Source organism: Cetorhinus maximus, unplaced genomic scaffold (genome assembly GCF_964194155.1).
Source record: "Cetorhinus maximus unplaced genomic scaffold, sCetMax3.hap1.1 HAP1_SCAFFOLD_1689, whole genome shotgun sequence".
Taxonomy (NCBI): Eukaryota; Metazoa; Chordata; class Chondrichthyes; order Lamniformes; family Cetorhinidae; genus Cetorhinus; species Cetorhinus maximus.
In genome coordinates this window covers 21,386-42,594 of record NW_027597629.1, presented here as the reverse complement: position 1 = coordinate 42,594, position 21,209 = coordinate 21,386, and the positions used below count along the sequence as shown (strand labels likewise).

At 43.4% G+C, this 21,209-nt stretch overlaps 1 protein-coding gene and 1 long non-coding RNA gene across 6 annotated transcripts in view; one reads left to right on the top strand and one right to left on the bottom strand.

Moving 5' to 3' along the window:
• Positions 1-15,259, top strand: part of d2hgdh (D-2-hydroxyglutarate dehydrogenase) — a 40,246-nt gene extending 24,987 nt beyond the window's left edge. For all 5 annotated transcript variants that reach the window (XM_078536947.1, XM_078536950.1, XM_078536948.1 and 2 more), the window contains 3 exons: positions 5,572-5,714; positions 10,548-10,713; positions 12,920-15,259. In XM_078536947.1, the coding sequence (XP_078393073.1) occupies positions 5,572-5,714; positions 10,548-10,713; positions 12,920-13,182 (572 nt within the window). In that variant the 3' untranslated portion in view covers positions 13,183-15,259. The remainder of the gene's footprint in view (positions 1-5,571; positions 5,715-10,547; positions 10,714-12,919) is intronic.
• The window catches only part of LOC144676548 (uncharacterized), a 32,951-nt gene extending 12,063 nt beyond the window's left edge, over positions 1-20,888 (bottom strand). Inside the window, exon 1 of the long non-coding RNA XR_013575362.1 lies at positions 20,709-20,888. This is a non-coding gene — a long non-coding RNA (uncharacterized LOC144676548). The remainder of the gene's footprint in view (positions 1-20,708) is intronic.
• Positions 20,889-21,209: the final 321 nt, after the last annotated feature.

Below are 21,209 nucleotides of genomic sequence, written 5' to 3'. Positions count from 1 at the left end.
AAATCACTCAAAAGTAAATGCAGCATCGAACCTTTTTTGGACTTTTTAGAGGTTTGATACAACTGAGTGGTTTACTGGGCCATTTCAGAGGGCATTTAAGAGTCAGCCGCTTTGCTGTGGATCTGGAGTCACGTGTAGGCCAGACCAGGTGAGGACAGCAGGTTTCCTTCTCTAAAGGACATTAGTGAACCAGATAGGTTTATACGACAATCGACAATGGTTTTATGATATCATTAAACTTTTAATTACAGATATTTATTGAATCCAAATTTTACCATCTGCCGTGGTGGGATTTGGACCGGGGTCTCCAGAGCATTACCTTGGGTCTCTGGATTACTAGTCTAGTGGCAATATCACCACGTCACCGCCTCCCCTCCCTATTGGCACTGTGGGTGTACCTATACCACATGGACTGCAGCGGTTCAAGAAGGCAACTCACCACCAGCTTCTCAAGGGCACTTAGGGATGGGCAATAAATGCTGGCCTAGCCAGCAATGCCCACATCCCGCGAACGGATAAAACAAACCTTCACAGTCTTTATTTAGATCTCTATCAAAGTGTGAGTGATATCAGTGTGACCGGGTGTAGATGGTAGGCTGTGAGACAAACCATGGTTGTGTCTGGAGGGAGAATGTTGAGCACCAACGAGAGCATTACACAAAATATTTGCTGGCTCGAGTATTATTCTTCCTGCAGCATATTTGTGCTAGTGTACAGGCTAAATCAGCCAAACAAAAACAGCAGACAGCACCAGTACTCAGCTGAGTGAGAGTTCAGTTGAGTGGAAATATTCCAACAATAAGGTGATTGAAACTGATGGTTATTAAAGCAGGCATTTCCCAGTAATAGAGGATCGCTTGACGATGATGGGTGCATTTCAGACACTCATCACTGTTGGTGTGTTTATTTATATGTAAAAAACCAACCTCAGCCATCCCAAGCCAAGCCAAACCAAACCAACATTGATAAAAATATAAGTAAGATAAAACCAAAGCAACAGATTTGGAAAAAAAAACTAATTCAGAGGTTATGAGAATGGAACTAGGGAAAGTAAACTGAAAAACAAAATTGACAGACACAGAGATAGAACAGCAATGGGAAATATTTAAAGAGGCCATCTGAGTTCAAGAGAAATATATTTTGCTAAAAACAAGAGCCAACTAGCCAATAATGAAACAATGTGGATGAATGAAGAGTTACAGAAACTAAAGGGAAAGGCTGACACTAAAGCACATCAACGATAAAGGAGAGAATTACAAAAAGGGATATGATGAGTTTAGAAAAGAAGTCAAAAAACAAGAAATCATAAAGGAGCTACAAAATTATATTATTGAGCAATAGAAAAAGAAGTAGTATTCCATAGACCTATAAATACCAAAATAATAATCAGGATAGGATCACAAAGATCATAAGATAAACTCACAAGTAACGACAGTGAAATGGTAGAAGTATTGAATATTACTTTGTTACTTTGCCTCAGCAGGGAGACTAACAAGGTGGACATTAGAAGAACAAATCAAGAAAGATATAAAGACATTTAAGAAAGAAAGAGGGAATATAATTGATAATCTAATTAAATTTAGAGGATAAAATCTCTGATCTGAATGGATTGCATCTGTGCATATAAAAATAGTTTTGGAAGAGATAGCAGTTAAACTATTACATATATATGAAAATTCAATTGAAAAGGGAATAGTGTAGTGTCAGCAGATGGTGAACAACCAATGTTATTCCTATTTCTAAAAAGGGAGACAGAACAAGTCCAGGGAATTATGGAACAATTGGCTTAAGTCAATGGCAGGAAAGATAATTGAATCATTATTCAAAGATGCAATAGAACATCATCTAGAAACTGAAAGTAAAATAAAGTCCTCAGCATGGATTTTAAAAAGAAAGGTCATACTTGGCTAACCTTATTGAATGCTTTGAAGAAGTAGTGGAAAGGGCAATACAGGGGAAGGGGAATAGGGTAGATGTAATATATTTGTATTACCAAAAAGTCTTCAATAAGGTACACATAGACTCATGATGAAGGTGAAAACAGGTGGAGTCAGGGACAAGTAGCGGAATGGACAGGACACTGGATACAAAACACAAAACAGAGGGTAAAAGGGATTAAAGGTAGTTAATCAGGCTGGCAGGAGGTGGGAAATAGTGTTCCACAAGGATTGGTGCTGGGACCACTGCTGTTCACCATTTACATAAACAACTTAAGCTCAGGAATCCGAAGTGCAATTTCTAAATTTGTGGATGATACCAAGTTGGGTGGGTGTAGTTAATACCGAGGAAGACCGTGACATAATACAAGACATTGATAAAACTGGAGAATAGGTGTGTAATTGGCAAATGCATTTCAACAAGTGTGAGAAAGGTGGGAAGGATTAGGAGGCCCTATATTCTTTGGAAAGTAAGAGACTGAATAGGGCAGAGGAGCAAAGGGATCTTGTGGTACAGATTCATAAATCATTAAATGGAGCGATGCAGATTAATAAGGCAATTAAAAATCAAACCAACACTGAGGTTCATTTCTGGATGGACTGAATTGAAAACAGATGTTGTGTTAAACTTGTACAGAACCTTGTTTACAACACACTTAAGGTGGAATTTGAACTGTGGCGTGCCGTTCAGACTGGCACTGTGCACCACTTCTGCTCTCTTACTGTTTCCCGCTTCCCATGCGATTCTAAATAAACGTCTAAGTGCCAGTGGTGTACGTGGGTAAACACATGTAATTCCTCTGGGGGCAACCTTTTCATTGGTGAAACTAGCTGTCAGCTGACAATGCTGCAGCTACTGGTGGGCTGTAAAAGAGCCTCCTGGACAAAAAGGAGGGAGGCTCTGTATCATGCCACAACTTTGCTGCCAAATGCCAGTGCCCGTCTTCTACAATGTCTTCCCCTGGTGGCTGCTCCCGACCAGCCTCCTGCTCTGGTGCTGACTGCTGCTAGGGTATTGGCCTCTGTCGTTGACTGGCAAGAACCTTTTGTCCTTTGTTGCATCCTCTCCACCTGCTCCTGAGTTGCAGGAATATTGGTGTTAGATCCATAGGTTTTCCAGCAATTGAACTACATGAGGAAGGCAGACAGTGAGATGAGAACATGTGTGTCCATGGATTTCACCCATAGAACTGATGACAGTGAGATTTACAACTCCTTCTACTGTCCACAACCAATACTTCACTCACCATACCCAGGACACTCCCTCTTCCACTCCTCGATACCCCGACCCCACTCTACAATCCCCACCCCTCACCCCTGACCCACCATTACTGGTCCCAAACCTCCATGCAAGCTCGCCATTTTCCTGCTTCCCTCCCTTGTTCCGCAGAGTTCAGCAAGAAAACCATTGACCTTAGACACAACTGCTTAAAGCTGACTGGTGCATGCCACCTTTAAACAAACATGAACCGAACGCCACGAGATTCTCATGCGCCGTTGAGTTTATCTTGAAGGTAGGATGTAATTATAAAAATGTTTATGCTAATGAGTATTCATGGTATGTAAATGTGTTATAAGTGGGAACCTGCCCCAGGCTGACTTAATTTTGACATCTCAACCTGCTGTCGGGAAATCAAAATTTCAGCTCCCGCCTAAGTCAACACGCTGCATGTCCCACTCTTGCAGGCTCCATAAAATCCTCCGCCTTACCCACCCCCCCGGATTTCCTTAGAGGACTATGAAGAGTTCTGGTTCCCATAGTTATAAAAAGGATATGGAGGCACATGAGAAGGTGCAAAAAAAGATTGACAAGGATGAAACCAATAGGTTATATCTATCAACAAAAGATTGAAAATGCTGAGACTCTTCTCCAGAAAAGAGAGGGCCTATGAATGACCAGATATAGGTCTTTAAAATCATGCAAGGTTTTCACTTCTGGGCGGGACCAGAACTAGGGCCACAAAAATAAGATAGTCTAATAAACCCAGAAAGGAATGCAGGAGAAAGTTCTTTATCCAGAGAGTGGTGAGAATGTGGAACTCACTACCAAAAAGAGTAGTTGAGGCAATTAGCATAGATGCATTTAAGGGGAAACTAGTCCAACAAGTATGAGAGAAAGGAATTGTGGGATGTGCTGACAGGGTTAAATGAAGAGGAGTGGGAGGAGGCCCATGTCAGGGATAAATGCTGGGATAGACCAATAGGGCTGACTGGCTTGTTTCTGTGCTGTATATTCTATTGTGCTATGTAAATGTGCATTTATACTTGTCTGTGTGCATGTGCATGGGCAGTATGCTTTGTCATAATGTTGTAAAATATACCGACTGATGTGGAAATGCTCCTTCCTAATGTATTGGTGATTGGGAGGGCGATTGTTCCTTTCTGTCAGTTGTAAAAATACATGTTGGATATAAAAATTGTGTTTGTAGGGGAAATTAGTTATTGTTCCCCAGGCTCAAAATCTGCATTAAACTGCACTGAGAGAGCATCTGGCCTTTAGACCATAAGACAGAGGAGCAGAAATTAGGCCATTCGGCCCATCGAGTCTGCTCCGCCATTCAATCATGGCTGATAAGTTTCTCAACCCCAATCTCCCACCTTCTCCGTATAAGCTTTGATCCCCTTACCAATCAAGAACCCATCTATCTTGGTCCCAAATACACTCAATGACCTGGCCTCCACAGCCCTCTGTGGCAATGAATTCCACAGATTCACCACTCTCTGGCTAAAGAAGTTTCTCCTTATCTCTGTTCTAAAAGGTCTTCCCTTTACTCTGAGGCTGTGCCCTCGGGTCCTAGTCTCTCCTACTAATGGAAACATCTTCCCCACATCCACTCTATCCAGGCCTTTTAGTATTCTGTAAGTTTCAATCAGATCCCCCCTCATCCTTCTAAACTCCATCGAGTATAGACCCAGAGTCCTCAAACGTTCCTCATATGTTAAGCCTTTCATTCCTGGGATCGTTCTCGTGAACCTCCTCTGGACCCTCTCCAAGGCCAGAACATCCTTCCTGAGATACGGGGCCCAAAATTGCTCACAATGTTCTAAATGTGGTCTGACCAGAGCCTTATAAAGCCTCAGCAGCACATCCCTGCTTTTATATTATAGTCCTCTCAAAATAAATGCCAACATTGCATTTGCCTTCCTAACTACCGACTCAACCTGCAAGTTAACCTTAAGAGAATCCCGGACGAGGACTCCCAAGTCCCTTGGCACTCCAGATTTCGGAATTCTCTCCCCATTTAGAAAATAGTCTATGCCTCTATTCTTCCTACCAAAGTGCATGACCTCACACTCCCCCATGTTGTATTCCATCTGCTTCCAGTGTGTGTGTAGATCAGGTAGAGCTGTCTACTTTGTCACTCTCTCTGATCAAACTTGCCTGCTCTTGTTTTCTTTCTCTTTATTTATCTCTCTTTCTCAATCTCGTCACTCTCTATTTCTTTCTGGACTCTTTTTCTCTTTCCTTCAACTTTCCTTGACAATATTCCCCATATCATTCTCCCTTACATGTTTTCATTTTCATTATGCATAGTGTTTTTCTCTTTACTTCCCTCGCTACATCTCTTTCTTCCCTTTTCTCTGATACTGTCACTCCTGTTAACTATGGTTTCTCTCATTTACCTTTTTCCAGAGGCACCATTTTACATCTTGATAGAAACATCAGGATCCAACAATGATCATGATCAGGAGAAACTCAATCATTTCCTGGAGAAGGTCATGACTTGTGGTCTGGTGACTGATGGAACTATGGCTACTGAGGAAAATAAGATCAAGGTAGAGTGCACTTATCCAGATCTCAGCTCTGATGGATAATAACTTTGGAGAATGCAATAGACTAAAATAGAAAGGGTTAATCAGATTTGCAGCACAAATTTGGCTGACTTGTTTGATGATGATTAGAATCCCGCTGGTTTAGTATTACTATGTTTTGTTTTATTTAAGTGTAAACTTTAACTTTTATTTATCAAGCATGATGATATGATTCATAAGCCACAACACCTTGAAAAAACATGTCAATTCCTAATTACTGTTCTATAGTTCTGAGTAAGGAAATATCTAAACACATCGCCTTTTATTGAGTTAATAGATAAGAAAGTGGAATGTAATAGTTGTTTGGTAGTATAGAACTTGAGTATTGCTGAAACAAGAGACAATTTTTATCGAATCTTTTCGACTTGCACTCATCAGGACAGATCGCAAGAAATTTCCAAAGCAGTGGGGGAGCAACAATTTATACTGCATGAGAAGAGAGTGCTGATTGGTTGGCAATGTACTCTGATTGGTGGAGGTGCTGCCATGGAGAATGCAGCAAGAAACAATTATCGGCCCAACTTTGTTCAAATTCAAACTGGGCAAGTTGACTCAGATTGGTCAAGGCATTGCCCTGGGAAATTAACCAAAGAATGACTGTTCCCTAAGCTTTTGTTTAGTTGAAAAAGATGTAAAATGTGGAGGTGTTCCTTTTGTCTGCAAAGGACAGAGGTCTGTGTTTGAATATATGTGGCTTCTTGTATGTGCCTTGACCAGAGTTGACCTGCCCATTTTGAATTTGAACAAAGCTGGGCAATTAACAGTTGCATGCTGCATCCTCCATGGCAACGCCTGCACCAATCAGAGTCTACTTGCCACCAATCAGCACTCTCTTCTCATGCAGTATAAATTGTTGTTCCCCTGTTACTTTGGAAATTTCTTGTGACGATGATGACGAGTGCAAGATGAAAAGCTTTGAGAGCATGTCTCTTTTTTTCAGCAATACTAAAGTGGGATCTGTGGTTTGAGGATGTGAGAGTGTTAGGGTTGGGTCAACAAGTAGAGTTTATCTTTGCAATGAAATATTGCACTACAGGAGGATGCAGGCAGACTTGAAAGTTGCCACATTCTTAAGGATGAATAGTGATCAGGTTTGTGGCTACTAGATTCACAAGGTTAAACAACTGTTGACTGCATGAAGAATGTGTTGTGTGATAAGAGAACTGATATATGCTGATTCACGATGCCAGGATATCCAGAGTGTTCATTCAGTGAAAGAGAACTATTTCCTCAAACATGGAGCCCTTGTAATAACCTGGGAGATAAAGGGAAGTTGCCATGGGAGCAGGAAGCTGCCTCTCAGGTAACAGTGATCAGAAAGGGTATCCAGGCTCAATGGGCTGATTGGCCTCTTCTTGCTCCTATTTCTTATAATCTTATGACTGCTAAAATGAAATTGATTTTTTATATGAATAGTTGTGTCTGATTCAACAGGCCTCGACACAAATGATATTAAAAAACATGTTGCATGATTGACCTGCCTGCGTACCTGTGTATTGACCATCAGTTCCTAGTGTATACCTGCCTGTGTATCTGTGTATTGACCATCAGTTCCTAGTGTATACCTGCCTGTGTATCTGTCGTATCCCTGTATTGCCATGACTCAGTGGGTAGCACTTTTGCCTCTGCATCAGAAGGTTGTGGGCTCAAGTATAATTCCAGAGACTTTAACACATTGTCCAGGTTGACTGCATTGTTGAAGGTGCTGTCTTTCAGATGAGATGTTAAACCAAGCCCCTGTGTGCCTCTTTATGGGGCAAAAGATTCCACAGCATAATTGGAAAAATAGCGAGATATTGTTTCCAATATTCATCCCTCAACCAACACTACTGACCCCTTACTATACACCTATCTCTCTCTCTCTCACGCTCTAACCCCTTATTATACACGTCTCTCTCTCTAACTCCTTACTATACGCCTGTCTCTCTCTAACCCCTTATTATACACCTGTCTCTCTCTCTCTAACCGCTTACTATACATCTGTGTGTCTCTCTCTCAACCCCTTACTATACACCTCTCTCTCTCTAACCCCTTATCATACACCTGTCTGTCTTGCTCTTTAACTGCTTACTATACATATGTCTTTCTCTCTCTTTTTCTAACCCCTTAATATACACCTCTCTCGCTCTTTAACTGCTTATTATACACCTATCTTTCTCTCTCCCTAACTGCTTACTCTACGCCTCTCTCTCTATCCCCTTACTATACCCCTCTCTCTCTATCCACTTACTCCCGACCTGTTTCTCCCTCTCCAACGCCTTACTATATACCTCTCTCTCTATCCGTTTACTATAGACCTGTTTCTCTTTCTCCAACCTCTTACTATACATTTGTCTCTTTTTATCCCTCTGTCTCTCTCTTAATGTCTTATGGTACACCTGTCCCTCTCTCTCTAACCCCTTACTGTGCATCCCCTCTCTCTCTCTCTAACCCTTTACTGTGCACCTATCTCTACCCCTCACTGTGCACATGCTCCTGTATGTAATCCCTTTAAGTGGGGGGAATGTTGGGGAAAAGACTGTGGATCTGATGTGGAAAATATGGATTGAATGTTCTCTTGTTGTGGTATTAAAGAGGAGAATATTTACTTTATGCAATAATGTGTCCAATCTGTCAGCTTGTGGTGTTCCCAAGAAAAGAGGGAGAGAGAAAACAGTGAACTACAGGCCAGTTAGCCTAATATCAGTTGTTGAGAAAATGCTGGAATCTATTATTAAGAAAGTCTTAACAATGCACTTAGAAAAGCATTGTATGATTAGAACAAATTAACATGGTTTTACGAAAGAGAAATCCTGTTTGACAAATTTATTAGAGTTTTTTGAGGATGTAACCAGTAGGGTAGATAAAGGGGAACCAGTAGATGTAGTATACCTGGACTTCCAAAAGGCATTCGATAAGGTGCCACACAAAAGTGTAATAGGCAAGATAAGGGCTCATTGAGTTGGGGTAATATATTAGCGTGGATAGAGGGTTAGTTAAAGGATAGAAAACAGGGTTGGCATAAACGGGGCTTTTTCAAGTTGCCATGCAGTGAATAGTGGAGTGCCGCAAGAGCTGGGGCCTCAGCTATTTACAATCTGTATTAATGACTTAAATAAAGCGACAGAGAGCAATGTATTTAAGTTTGCTGATGATACCAAGCTAGGTGGAAAGGTAAGTTGTGGGGAGGACACAGAGAGGCTGCAAAAAGATATAGACAGGTTAGGTGAGTGAGCAACAAGATGGCAGATGGAGTATAATATAGGGCAGTGTGAAGTTATTCACTTTGCCCGTAAGAATAAAAAAGTAGAATATTTTTTGAAAGGTGAGAAACTTGTAAGCGTTGATGTTCAGAGAGACTTGGGTGTGCTTGTACAATGAACACAGAAATTTAGCGTGTAGGTGCAGCAAGCAATTAGGAAAGCAAATGGCATGTTGGCCTTTATTGCAAGGGGATTGGAGTACAAGAATAAAGAAGTCTTGCTACAGTTGTACAGGGTTTTGGTGAGACCACATCTGGAGTATTGTGCGCAGTTTTGGTCTCCACATTTAAGGAAGAATTTACTTGCATTGGAGGCAGTACAGCGAAGGTTCAGTAAATCGGTCCCTGGGATGGCGGGGGGGTTGCCCTATGATGAGAGGCTGAATAAATTGGGCTTATAGCCTCTAGAGTTTAGAAGAATGAGAGGTGATCTCATTGAATCCTATAAAATTCTGAAGGTGCTTGAAAGGGTGGGCGCTGATTGTTTCCTCTGGTTGGGGAATCTAGAACATGGAGGCACAGTCTCCGGATAAGGTACCAATTATTTAGAACCGAGGTGAGGTGAAATTACTTAATTCAAAGGATTGTGAATCTTTGGAATTCTCTGCCCCAGGTGGTTGTGGATGCTCCATCGTTGAATATATTTAAGGCTGGGATAGACAGATTTTTGGTCTCTCAGGGAGTTAAGGGATATGGTGAGCAAGTGGGAAAATGGAATTGAAGCCCAAGATCAGTCATGATTGTATTGAATGGCGGAGCAGGCTCAATGGGCCATGTGGTCTACTCCTGCTCATAGTTCTTGTGTTCTATGTAGAACATCAGGTGGTCAAGTAGAATTGGATGAAATGTTTCGGGTCCCAGCTCTTGTTTTGTGTCTTTAAACATTTAGTGTCTATATTACTGCTGCCCCTAATCAGTGGGACATGTGCTTATCTGTAACAAACCTTTTGCCATTCCATTGATTGAAAAGTAATAAGCAATATGCACAGGTATGGCAGCAGTTTGTAACAGAGCCTGAGTGTGCAGAAATGAGAGGCTTCTTTTAGCTAGAATGTGTAGATTACAGACAGATGGAGGAGGTTACCTTTTCACAAATGTGGGATGGCCAAAGAGGTTCTTATTGAGGTTTGATCTCCTTTCACATTTTCCCAATCTCTGTAAGGAGCCTTCTCACATAGGTCTGCCTGACTATTAATGTAAATCTGTCCCCTCACTATAGATGTATGTATACTGAACCTGCTCTTTTTTTCTGATCTGAAAATTGCTAGAGCAACTAAACCTGACCCGGGGGCACATGAATCAGTAAGTGATTCAAGATTCAGTCTAATGCTTATTCCATAGATGTTTATGGCTTTGAAGGAGGCCTTTTGGCCCATCGTGTCTGTGGTGTTGCGAAGCACACCGTGGAGGAAGCATTCATCATACAGCTAAACCCTGAAAAGGGGACATGATGCCTGGATCAGTTGGTCATGTTATATTTTGGAAGATTCAGGAGGATATATTCTTATGCCAGAGATTCTGTGTAGTCTAATAGGCCTGTTGTTCTATTCCTGAAGGCAATCTGGGCTCTGCGGGAACGCATCACTGAAGCACTGGTCCATGACGGCTTTGTGTACAAATATGACATCTCGTTACCACTGGAGAGAATCTATGAGATTGTCATTGACATGAAGAACAGACTGGGGGTGAGGGCCAAACGTGTCGTTGGCTATGGGCACCTTGGTGAGATTTACTGGTGTGCTGCTTATTTGGGAAGGGCAAGGGTGGCTCCTGGAGGGTCAGTGTGATATTTCTCCCCGATTTGTTTCTATCCCTTTTATTTTGTCATCCTCTCCTGAAGATGCTGATTCACGCTGGGGGATGGGTTCAGTGGGAATTGGCCACTCATCCATGTGTGTATTTAAAGGTGAGGAGTGATGCCGTCACTATTTAAAGGTCAGGCTGATGCCATCAACAATTAAAGGAAAAGGACGACACTTCCGCTATTTAAAAGCAAGGGGCCATGTTATTGCTATTTAAAGCCAAAAGGCAGTGGTGTTGAATCACAGAATAGTTACAGCACAGAAGGAGGTAATTCAGCCTGTCAAACCCATGCTGGCTCTCAGCAAGAACAATTTAGCTAGTGTCACTCCACCACCCTTTCTATTAGCCCGGCAAATCTTTCCCCTCCAGGTGCTTATCCAATTCCCCTTTGAAAGCCTCAAATGACCCTCCCTCCACCACACACTCAGACAGTGCGTTCCAAATCCTAACCACTTGCTGCGTAAAAGTGTTTTTCCTCATTTCACCCCTGTTCCAATCACCTTAAATCAGTGTCCCCTGCTTCTAGACTATTCTGCCAATTTATATGGTTTCACCCTATCTCCTCTATCTAGATCCCCAACTATTTTGAACAGCTCAATTAACACTCCTCTCAACCTTCTCTTTAAGCACAACAGTCACCTTCTCCAATCTATCAACGTAACTGAAGTTCCTCATCCCTGGAACCGTTCTCATAAATCTTCTTCTGCACTCTCTCTAATGCCTTCACATCCTTCCTAAAGGGCAGCGCCCAGAACTGGACACAGTACTCCAGCTGAGGCCGAAGGTTCATTGCTTTGTTCTCTATACCTCTATTTATAAAGCCCAGGATTCCCTTTTTAATCACTTTCTCAACCTGTCTTGCCACCTTCCATGATTTGTGCACATATACCCCCCAGGTCTCTATGTTCTTGTACCCCCTTTTAGAATTGTACCCTTTAGTTTATATTGCCCCTCTTTATTCATTCTACCAGAGTGTGTCATTTTGTACTTCCTTCTGTTAAATTACATCTGCCACATGTCCACCAGCCTGTTTATGTGCTTCTGAAGTCTATCACTATCCTCCTCACAATTCACAATATTTCCAAGTTTTGTTCATTTGTAAATGTTGAAATTGTGTCCATATGCTCAAGTCTAAATCATTAAAGGTGAGGGGCGGTGTGTCGGTATTTAAAGGTGAGAGGCGGCGCTGTTGGTATTTAAAGGCGAGGGGCGGTGCTGTCGGTATTTAAAGGCGAGGGGCGGCGCTGTTGGTATTTAAAGGCGAGGGGCGGTGTGTCGGTATTTAAAGGTGAGGGGCGGCGCTGTTGGTATTTAAAGGCGAGGGGCAGTGCTGTCGGTATTTAAAGGTGAGGGGTGGTGCTGTCGGTATTTAAAGGCGAGGGGCGGTGCTGTTGGTATTTAAAGGTGAGGGGCGGCGCTGTCGGTATTTAAAGGCGAGGGGCGGTGCTGTCGGTATTTAAAGGTGAGGGGCGGCGCTGTTGGTATTTAAAGGCGAGGGGCGGCGCTGTCGGTATTTAAAGGCGAGGGGCGGTGCTGTCGGTATTAAAAGGTGAGGGGCGGCGCTGTCGGTATTTAAAGGTGAGGGACGGCGCTGTTGGTATTTAAAGGCGAGGGGCGGCGCTGTTGGTATTTAAAGGTGAGGGGCGGCGCTGTTGGTATTTAAAGGCGAGGGGCGGCGCTGTTGGTATTTAAAGGCGAGGGGTGGTGCTGTTGGTATTTAAAGGCGAGGGGCGGTGTGTCGGTATTTAAAGGTGAGGGGCGGTGCTGTTGGTATTTAAAGGCGAGGGGCGGCGCTGTCGGTATTTAAAGGCGAGGGGCGGTGCTGTCGGTATTAAAAGGTGAGGGGCGGCGCTGTCGGTATTTAAAGGTGAGGGACGGCGCTGTTGGTATTTAAAGGCGAGGGGCGGCGCTGTTGGTATTTAAAGGTGAGGGGCGGTGCTGTTGGTATTTAAAGGCGAGGGGCGGTGCTGTCGGTATTTAAAGGTGAGGGGCGGTGCTGTCGGTATTTAAAGGCGAGGGGCGGTGTGTCGGTATTTAAAGGCGAGGGGCGGTGCTGTTGGTATTTAAAGGCGAGGGGCGGCGCTGTCGGTATTTATAAGCTTTCTTTTTTCTCTATTCTCCCCAGGCGATGGAAACTTACATTTGAACATCGTGTCTGAAGCGTACGACCAGCAGGTGCTGGACTCCATTGAGCCGTATTTGTACGAATGGATTGCGCAGCACTCTGGAAGTATCAGTGCTGAGCACGGGTTGGGTTTTAAGAAGAAGGACTTCATTTATTTCAGTAAGCCAAGGGCGGCTGTGCAGATCATGCAGCAGATGAAAGCGATTCTGGATCCAAAGGGAATTTTAAATCCCTATAAAACCCTGCCACCCTTCAGTCAGTGAAATGACAATGAGAGCAGAGGTTTCACTGGGAGTCCTGACTGTAAGTTTTGGCTTTTAATTTTTGCTAACTTTACGCTCATCAAAGTGGAGAACATCAGGGCTGAGGAAAAGCACTCTTTCCTTTAACACAGCCAATATCAGCATTGAGCGATTCCAGATCGATGTGGCATTTCTGTTTGTAGAGAGAAAAAAAGAACTTGCATTTTTATAGCGTCTTTCATCACCTCAGGATGTCCCAAAGCACTTCGCAGTTTATCAACTACTGTTGAACTGTTGTAACGCAGGAAACAAGACAGCTAAATCTGCACAGCAAGATCCCACAAATAGCAGTCTGATAATGACCAGATAACTTACTTCAGATGTAGGTTTATGGATAAATATTAGCCAAGATTCTAGGCCGAAGTTCCTTGCCTCTCCGTGAAAAAATGCGGTGGGATCTCTTAAGCCCACCTCAGAAAGCAGGTGGGGCTTCAGTTTATCGAAAGCCACCACCTCCGACACTGCAGCACTCCCTCAGTGCTCCACTTGAGCATCGGCCTGGACTATGGCCTCAAATCTCTGAAGTGGGATTTGAACCTCAATTTTCTGACTCTGAGACAAGAGTGCTACTCACTGAGGCCAACAACTAGTCACCCAACCACCTGTTTTAAATCCTGTGGCCTCTTGAGTAAGGTGACCAGGAACTGCTCAACTGGGACTCTATCTGCTGTGGGCCCAAGTCCACTACAAACTGGATTCATCTCCCAGATTCATATAGAATTCCCACAGCCAACAGACTGGAGAACTTCACCTCTGTGGTCTGAGTAGGATTCGAACCAGAGGTCCTGGAGCTTTAACATACTGTGCAGACAACTGGAAAGTAGTAGAATATCTGAATGGAACATCCAAGTGATGTCCTTACTTTTCAAACCATGTCCTCCCCAAACCTGGCTGTTAAAACTTGAGAATATCATTATTGAACAAGATAGGAAGTTTGTGCAGAAGTAAAGTCCGTTTTATGTGGCTTTTATTTGATGTATTGTGTGAGAATCAGCAGAGAGATAAAAAGAAAGACTGGTCACTGGAAATCCTAAACTGAAGCTCTGACAGACACCCAACTGAAATATTAACCTGGTGGTCACTCTCCAGTCTTTACTGGCCTGTGCTGATTTTCTAGCAGTTTCTATTTTTATGGGCGATCTGCAAGGGTGTCAGTTGATGTGTAACTTGGTGCGCCAATAAGGGACTGATGATCAAAGCAAATCTAACTTCAAATTAGACAGAAGTGAGCCGCAGTTTTGAGAATTACCTGTGACAGTGCAGAGTATTGCTGAGGGGAAAGTGTGGGTTCGGAAATTGGACATCCATCTTGCAGCTGCTGCATTTCACAAAAAGGACTTACAGCTTTTGGAGCTGTGCTGATATCCTGTACTTACCTGAGGACCTGCAGGTGTGACTAGTCTGTGAACATTACTGCAGCTGGCCTCATCTCAGGGTCCTCGTCAGTGTCAACACACAGCATTGTAAAAGTTCAAACTTCTGCCCTCGGCTCTGCTGCCCTAGGCTCCCTCCTTCGACCTCTGCTGCCCTGGGCTCTACCTCTCCCGATTAATCTCTCCATTCCAGACTAACCTTGTTGCTGGCAGCCTTCTTCTGATGAAGGCATTCTCGCCTGCTGGTCAGCTGCTTCTTTCTACAGGAAATGGCCGAACATCTAACCAGTGGCATTCAAAACAGCCCGGGAGTTAAAACCTGCTGGGACTCCAACTCATTTCCATGCAGGGTTATTGTCAGCTCCTGTCAGGAGTTAAAATCAACGCTCATAAGGCAATAAATCAGTGCAATGGCTTTGAAAGAGGTTGAGGCAGTAGAGGGGCATTGAAAGCGAAATAACCTCTATACTGTCAGTAGGCCAGATTGTGGAATGTATTCACCTTTCAACATTAAGTACAAGTCTTTCAAGTGGGCTGTTGTAGGTATGATCTTAAATTTTGTAACAATGTACGCACTGATTGTACCAAATTACTTTAATCATACACCATGTTCTGTATATTTTACCTACTGTGCAATAAAGCATCATACCAATCGAACTAAGCAACACCTCGTCTAGGGTTAACTCAGTTCATCTTCAAAACAACAATTTGCTTTTATGTAGCACCTTTAACAAAGCAAAATGGAGTTTCACAGAAAAGTTATTAGGATTTGTTAGTGAACCACATAATGACACATCAGGACAGACGACCAAAAGCTTGGACAAAAAGGTATGTTTTAAGGAGTCTTAAAAGATGAGATAGCGAGGGATAACGGTTTAGTGAGGGAATTCCAGAGCGTAGGGCCAAGGCAGCTGAAGGCACGGCCATCAATGGTGCAGCGAAGATGATGCAGAAGAGGGCAGAATTGGAAGAGTGCAGAAATGTCTTTAAGACATGATGATGTGGATTCAGTGCTCCATTTTGGGGTCCTACCACCAGTCGAGCAGACAAAAGGCGGAGGGAATCAACCATTGCAGGTGCAATTGCACCACTGAATCTTAAAAAGTATCTGCAGCAGACCAAAAATCTAAATTTGATCTAGAATGTATATCATCTCTGCTGAGTACCTCATTCATTTCCGTTCTCACATCTTTCATTTCCTCACTACAAAATCCTCACTACTTACTGCTCTCCCACACCCCATCCCCAGGATATTCTCCCTTTCTTTCCCTGCACTGAGTGAATCCCCATCCTCAGTTCAGTCTTCACTTCAAATTCCTCAAGTCCCCTCTCATCTGAATTCACCACCATCCTACTGTCCGCCCATTATCTCATCCTTCATATAAACTTCTCCAACCTATCCTCAGACACTGCTCATGGCCACTCTGCACCCATGGTCCCAATTCTCTGAAAATCCCACCTCTGATCATTTCCTTGTCTCCCTTACTATCCTCAACCCCACTGCCCTGCTTCAGTTCCACTCTTGTCATTGTCTGCATCCCTGGAACCTTTGGTCTACCAAAGAAATTCGGGCTAGACTTAACATGGGGCATGGTGTTGTGAACTCACTGTATGGAGTATTGCAGGTGCAATTGCACCACTGAATCTTAAAAAGTATCTGCAGCAGACCAAAAATCTAAATTTGATCTAGAATGGATATCATCCCTGCTGAGTACCTCATTCATTTCCGTTCTCACATCTTTCATTTCCTCACTACACTACATACAATTCAGTATGGAGTAGCCGCAGCATCTCAATTATAATGAAAAAATTTGTCTTCTGAAAGCCTTGTGTGGCCGGTGACAATGTATGGCTGTGAAAGTTGGACCATCAACAAGAGTGACAAGGCTCAAATAGGAGCATTTGAAATGAAAGGACTCAGATGGATATTACGTGTGTCATGGACAGCCAAACAGACAAACGGGTGGGTGCTCAAGGTAACTGGTGTTAAGCGGAACTTATTTGAAGCAATGATATCATAGAAACATAGAAAATATAGCAGGAGTAGGCCATTCGGCCCTTCGAGCCTGCTCCGTTATTCATTATGATCATGGCTGATCATCCAACTCAATAGCCTGCTCCCGCTTTCTCCCCATACCCTTTGATCCCTTTCGCCCCAAGAGCTATATCTAACTCCTTCTTGAAAGCATACAATGTTTTGGTCTCAGCTACTTTCTGTGGTAGCGAATTCCACAGGCTCACTGCTCTCTGGGTGAAGAAACTTCTCCTCATCTCAGTCCTAAATGGTCTACCCCGTATGCTCAGACTGTGACCCCTGGTTCTGGACTCCCCTACCATCGGAAACATCCTTCCTGCATGTACCTGTCTAGTCCAGTTAGAATTTTATAGGTTTCTATGAGATCCCCCCTTATTCTTCTGAACTCCAGCGAATATAATCCTAGCTGACACAATCTCTCCTCATATGTCAGTCTTGCCATCCCAGGAATCAGTGTGGTAAACCTTTGTTGCACTCCCTCTATAGCAAGAACATCCTTCCTCAGATTAGGAGACCAAAACTGCACACAATATTCCAGGTGTGGTCTCACCAAGGCCCTGTATAATTGCAGCAAGACATCCCTGCTTCTGTACTCGAATCCTCTCGCTATGAAGACCAACATACCATTTGCCTTCTTTACCGCCTGCTGCACCTGCATACTTACCTTCAGCGACTGGTGTACAAGGACACCCAGGTCTCGTTGCACATTCCCCTTTTTCAATTTATATAATAATCTGCCTTCCTATTTTTGCTACCAAAGTTGATAACCTCACATTTATCCACATTATACTGCATCTGCCATGCATTTGCCCACTCACTCAGCTTGTCTAAATCACATTGAAGCATCTCTGCATCCTCCTCACAGCTCACCCTCCCACCCAGCTTTGTGTCATCTGCAAATTTGGAGATATTACATTTAGTTCCCTCATCTAAATCATTAATATATATTGTGAATAGCTGGGGTCCCAGCACCGATCCCTACGGTACCCCACTAGTCACTGCCTGCCATTCGGAAAAAGACCCGTTTATTCCTACTCTTTGTTTCCTGTCTGCCAACCAGTTTTCTATCCATTTCAATGCACTACCCCCAATCCCATGCGCTTTAATTTTACACGCCAATCTCTTATGTGGGACTTTGTTGAAAGCCTTCTGAAAGTCCAAATAAACCACATCACTGGTTCCCCTAATCAATTCTACTAGTTACATCCTCGAAAAATTCCAATAGATTTGTCAAGCATGATTTCCCTTTCGTAAATCCATGCTGACTCTGTCCGATTCCGCCACTGTTTTCCAACTCTAGAATTTTCCTCACTACCAACGTCAGGCTGACTGGTCTATAATTCCCTGTTTTCTCTCTACCTCCCTTTTTAAATAGTGGGGTTACCCTCCAATCTGTAGGAACTGTTCCATAGTCTATAGAATCTCGGAAGATGACCACCAATGTATCTACTATTTCTAGGGCCACTTCCATAAGTACTCTGGAATGTAGATTATCAGGCCCTGGGGATTTATCAGCCTTCAATCCCATCAATTTCCCCAACACCATTTCCCTACTAATATGATTTCTTTCAGTTCCTCCCTCTCACTAAACCCTGTGTTCCCCAACATTTCTGGTATGTTATTTGTGTCCTCCTTTGTGAAGACAGAACCAAAGTATGTATTTAGTTGGTCAGCCATTTCTTTGTTCCCCATTATAAATTCCCCTGTTTCTGACTGTAAGGGACCTACATTTGTCTTCACCAATCTTTTTCTCTTCACATACCTATTGAAACATTTGCAGTCAGTTTTTATGTTCTCCACAAGCTTACTCTTTTTTTCCCTTCTTAATCAATCCCTTGGTCCTCCTTTGCTGAATTCTAAAGTGCTCCCAATCCTCAGATCTGTTGTCTTTTCTGGCCAATTTGTATGCCTCTTCCTTGGATCTAATACTATCTCTAATTTCCCTTGTAAGCCATGGTTTGGCCACCTTTCCTAATTTACTTTTGCGCCAGACAGGAATAAACAATTGTTGCAGTTTAACCATGTGCTCTTTGAATGTTTGGCATTGCCTATCCACCGTCATCCCTTTAAATAACGTTTCCCAATCCATCATAGCCAACTCGTGCCTCATACCATCGTAGTTTCCTTTATTAAGATTCAGGACCCTAGTCTCAGAATCAACTATGTCACTCTCCATCTTGATGAAGAGTTCTTTCATATTATGGTCATTCATCCCCAAGGGGCCTCGCACAACTAGATTGCCAATTATTCCTTTCTCATTACACAATACCCAGTCTAGGATGGCCTGTTCTCTAGTTGCTTCCTCAACATATTGGTCCAGAATAACATCCTGTATACACTCCAGGAATTCCTCCTCTACGGTATTGTTACTAATTTGATTTGCCCAATCTATATGCAGATTAAAGTCACCCATAATTACAGATGTTCCTTTATTGCATGTGTCTCTAATTTCCTGTTTAATGTCATTCCCAACATCACCACTACAGTTTGGGGGTCTATATACAACCCCCACGAACATTTTTTGCCCCTTAGTGTTTCTCAGCTCTACCCATACAGATTCCACATCGTCGGAGCTAATATCTTTCCTCACTATTGCACTAATTTCCTCTTTAACCAGCAATGCAACTCCACCGCCTTTCCTTTTTGTCTGTCCTTCCTAAATACTGAATACCCCTGGATGTTCAGTTCCCATCCCTGGTCACCTTGCAGCCATGTCTCAGTAATCCCGAGTATATCATACCTGTAAACATCTATTTGCGCGGTTAATTCATCCACTTTATTGCGAATGCTCCTCGCGTTAAGGCACAAAGCCTTAAGGCTTGTCTATTTTTCACTGAGGCCCTGTTTGATTCTTGCCCTTGATTTCTCTGCTTATCACTTTCTTATTCCCCTTTCTTGTCTTTTGTTCTTGTCCTTGATTCCCCCTCCTCTGACTCTTTGCATAGGTTCCCATCCCCCTGCCATTTTAGTTTAAACCCTCCCCAACCAAATATTCACAGCAAATATTCCCCCTAAGACATCAGTCCTGGTCTTGCCCAGGTGTAACCCATCCAGTTTGTACTGGTCCCACCTCCCCCAGAACCGGTCCCAATGTCCCAGGAATCTGAAACCCTCCCCCTCACACCATCTCTTCAGCCACATATTCATCTAATATATCCTGCTATTTCTACTCTGACTAGCATGTGGCACTGATAGTAGTCCTGAGATCAGTACCTTTGAGGTTCTACTTTTCAACTTACTTCCTAACTCCTTATACTCTGCTTTTAGGACCTCATCCCTTTTTTTACCTATGTTGTTTGTACCAATGTGTACCACGACCACTGGCTGTTCACCCTCCCCCTTCAGAATGTCCTCTAGCCGTTCTGAGACATCCTTTACCCTAGCACCAGGGAGGCAACATACCATCTTGGAGTCTTGTTTGCAGCTACAGAAACGACTATCTATTCCCCTTACAACTGAATCCCCTATAACTATTGCATTCCCACACTTTTTACTCCTCCCCTGTGCAGCAGAGCCAACCGTGGTGCAATGAATTTGGCTGTTGCTGCTTTCCCCTGAGAGGCCATTCCCCTCAACAGTATCCAAAGCAGTATATCTGTTTTGTAGGGGAATAGCCACAGAGATTCCTGCACTGCCTGCCCAGTCCTCTTGCTCTGCCTGGTGGTCACCCATTCCCTTCCTGCCTGTGGACTCTTAGCCTGTGGTGTGACCACCTCTCTATATGTGCTATCCATGATACTCTCTGCCTCACGGGTGCTCCACAGTGTCCCCAGCCGCCGCTCCAGCTCCGAAACATGGGCTTCCAGGAGCTGCAGCTGGAGACACTTCCTGCACACATGCTGACACTGGGCACTGGAAATGTTCCCGGCTTCCCACATAGAGCAGGAGGAGCACACCACGGCTTTGAGCTCTCCTGCCATGACTTACCCCTTTAATTAAACCTTTTGGAAGATACTTAATATCAAATAATATCACTTACTCTAGGGCCCTTCTTCCCTGCTCCTCATTGTTACAGAATTATAAATGATGAACCACAAAACAAGACCTTAAAAACTACAAGTGATAAAAGTAGTAAATACTTACCTGACCATACTCACATTACTCAAAGGATCACCTCGTTCCCTCCTCAACCGAACTCCCTCAGTCACCAAACTCCAACTTTAGCACTTTACTGCAGCCCAAAGCAGCACTCCAGTGCAGATTTGGACACGTGATGTGAACAGGAGGGGAGTGTTTGGAAAAAGAGGTAATGCAAGGTATAACATCTGGAAAACATGAACAAGGAAGATCCAAGATGGGATGGATAATATCAGATCGTGGACTGGCCTTTCTATGGGACAGGCAGTGAGGGCAGCAGGGAATAGCAATCAGTAGAGAAAGATTGTTCATAGTGCAGCCAACTCTCGGAACGAGGACGGATGAAAGACGACAAGATAGGCAACAGGGATGCAAAATTTGCTGAGTGACAGGAAACAGAGAATAATAGTGAACCGTTTTTCAGATTGGAGGAATGTTTATAGTGTGGTTCCCCAGGGTCGGTGTTAGGACCCCTGCTCTGTGTACAGGGCACAATTTAAAAA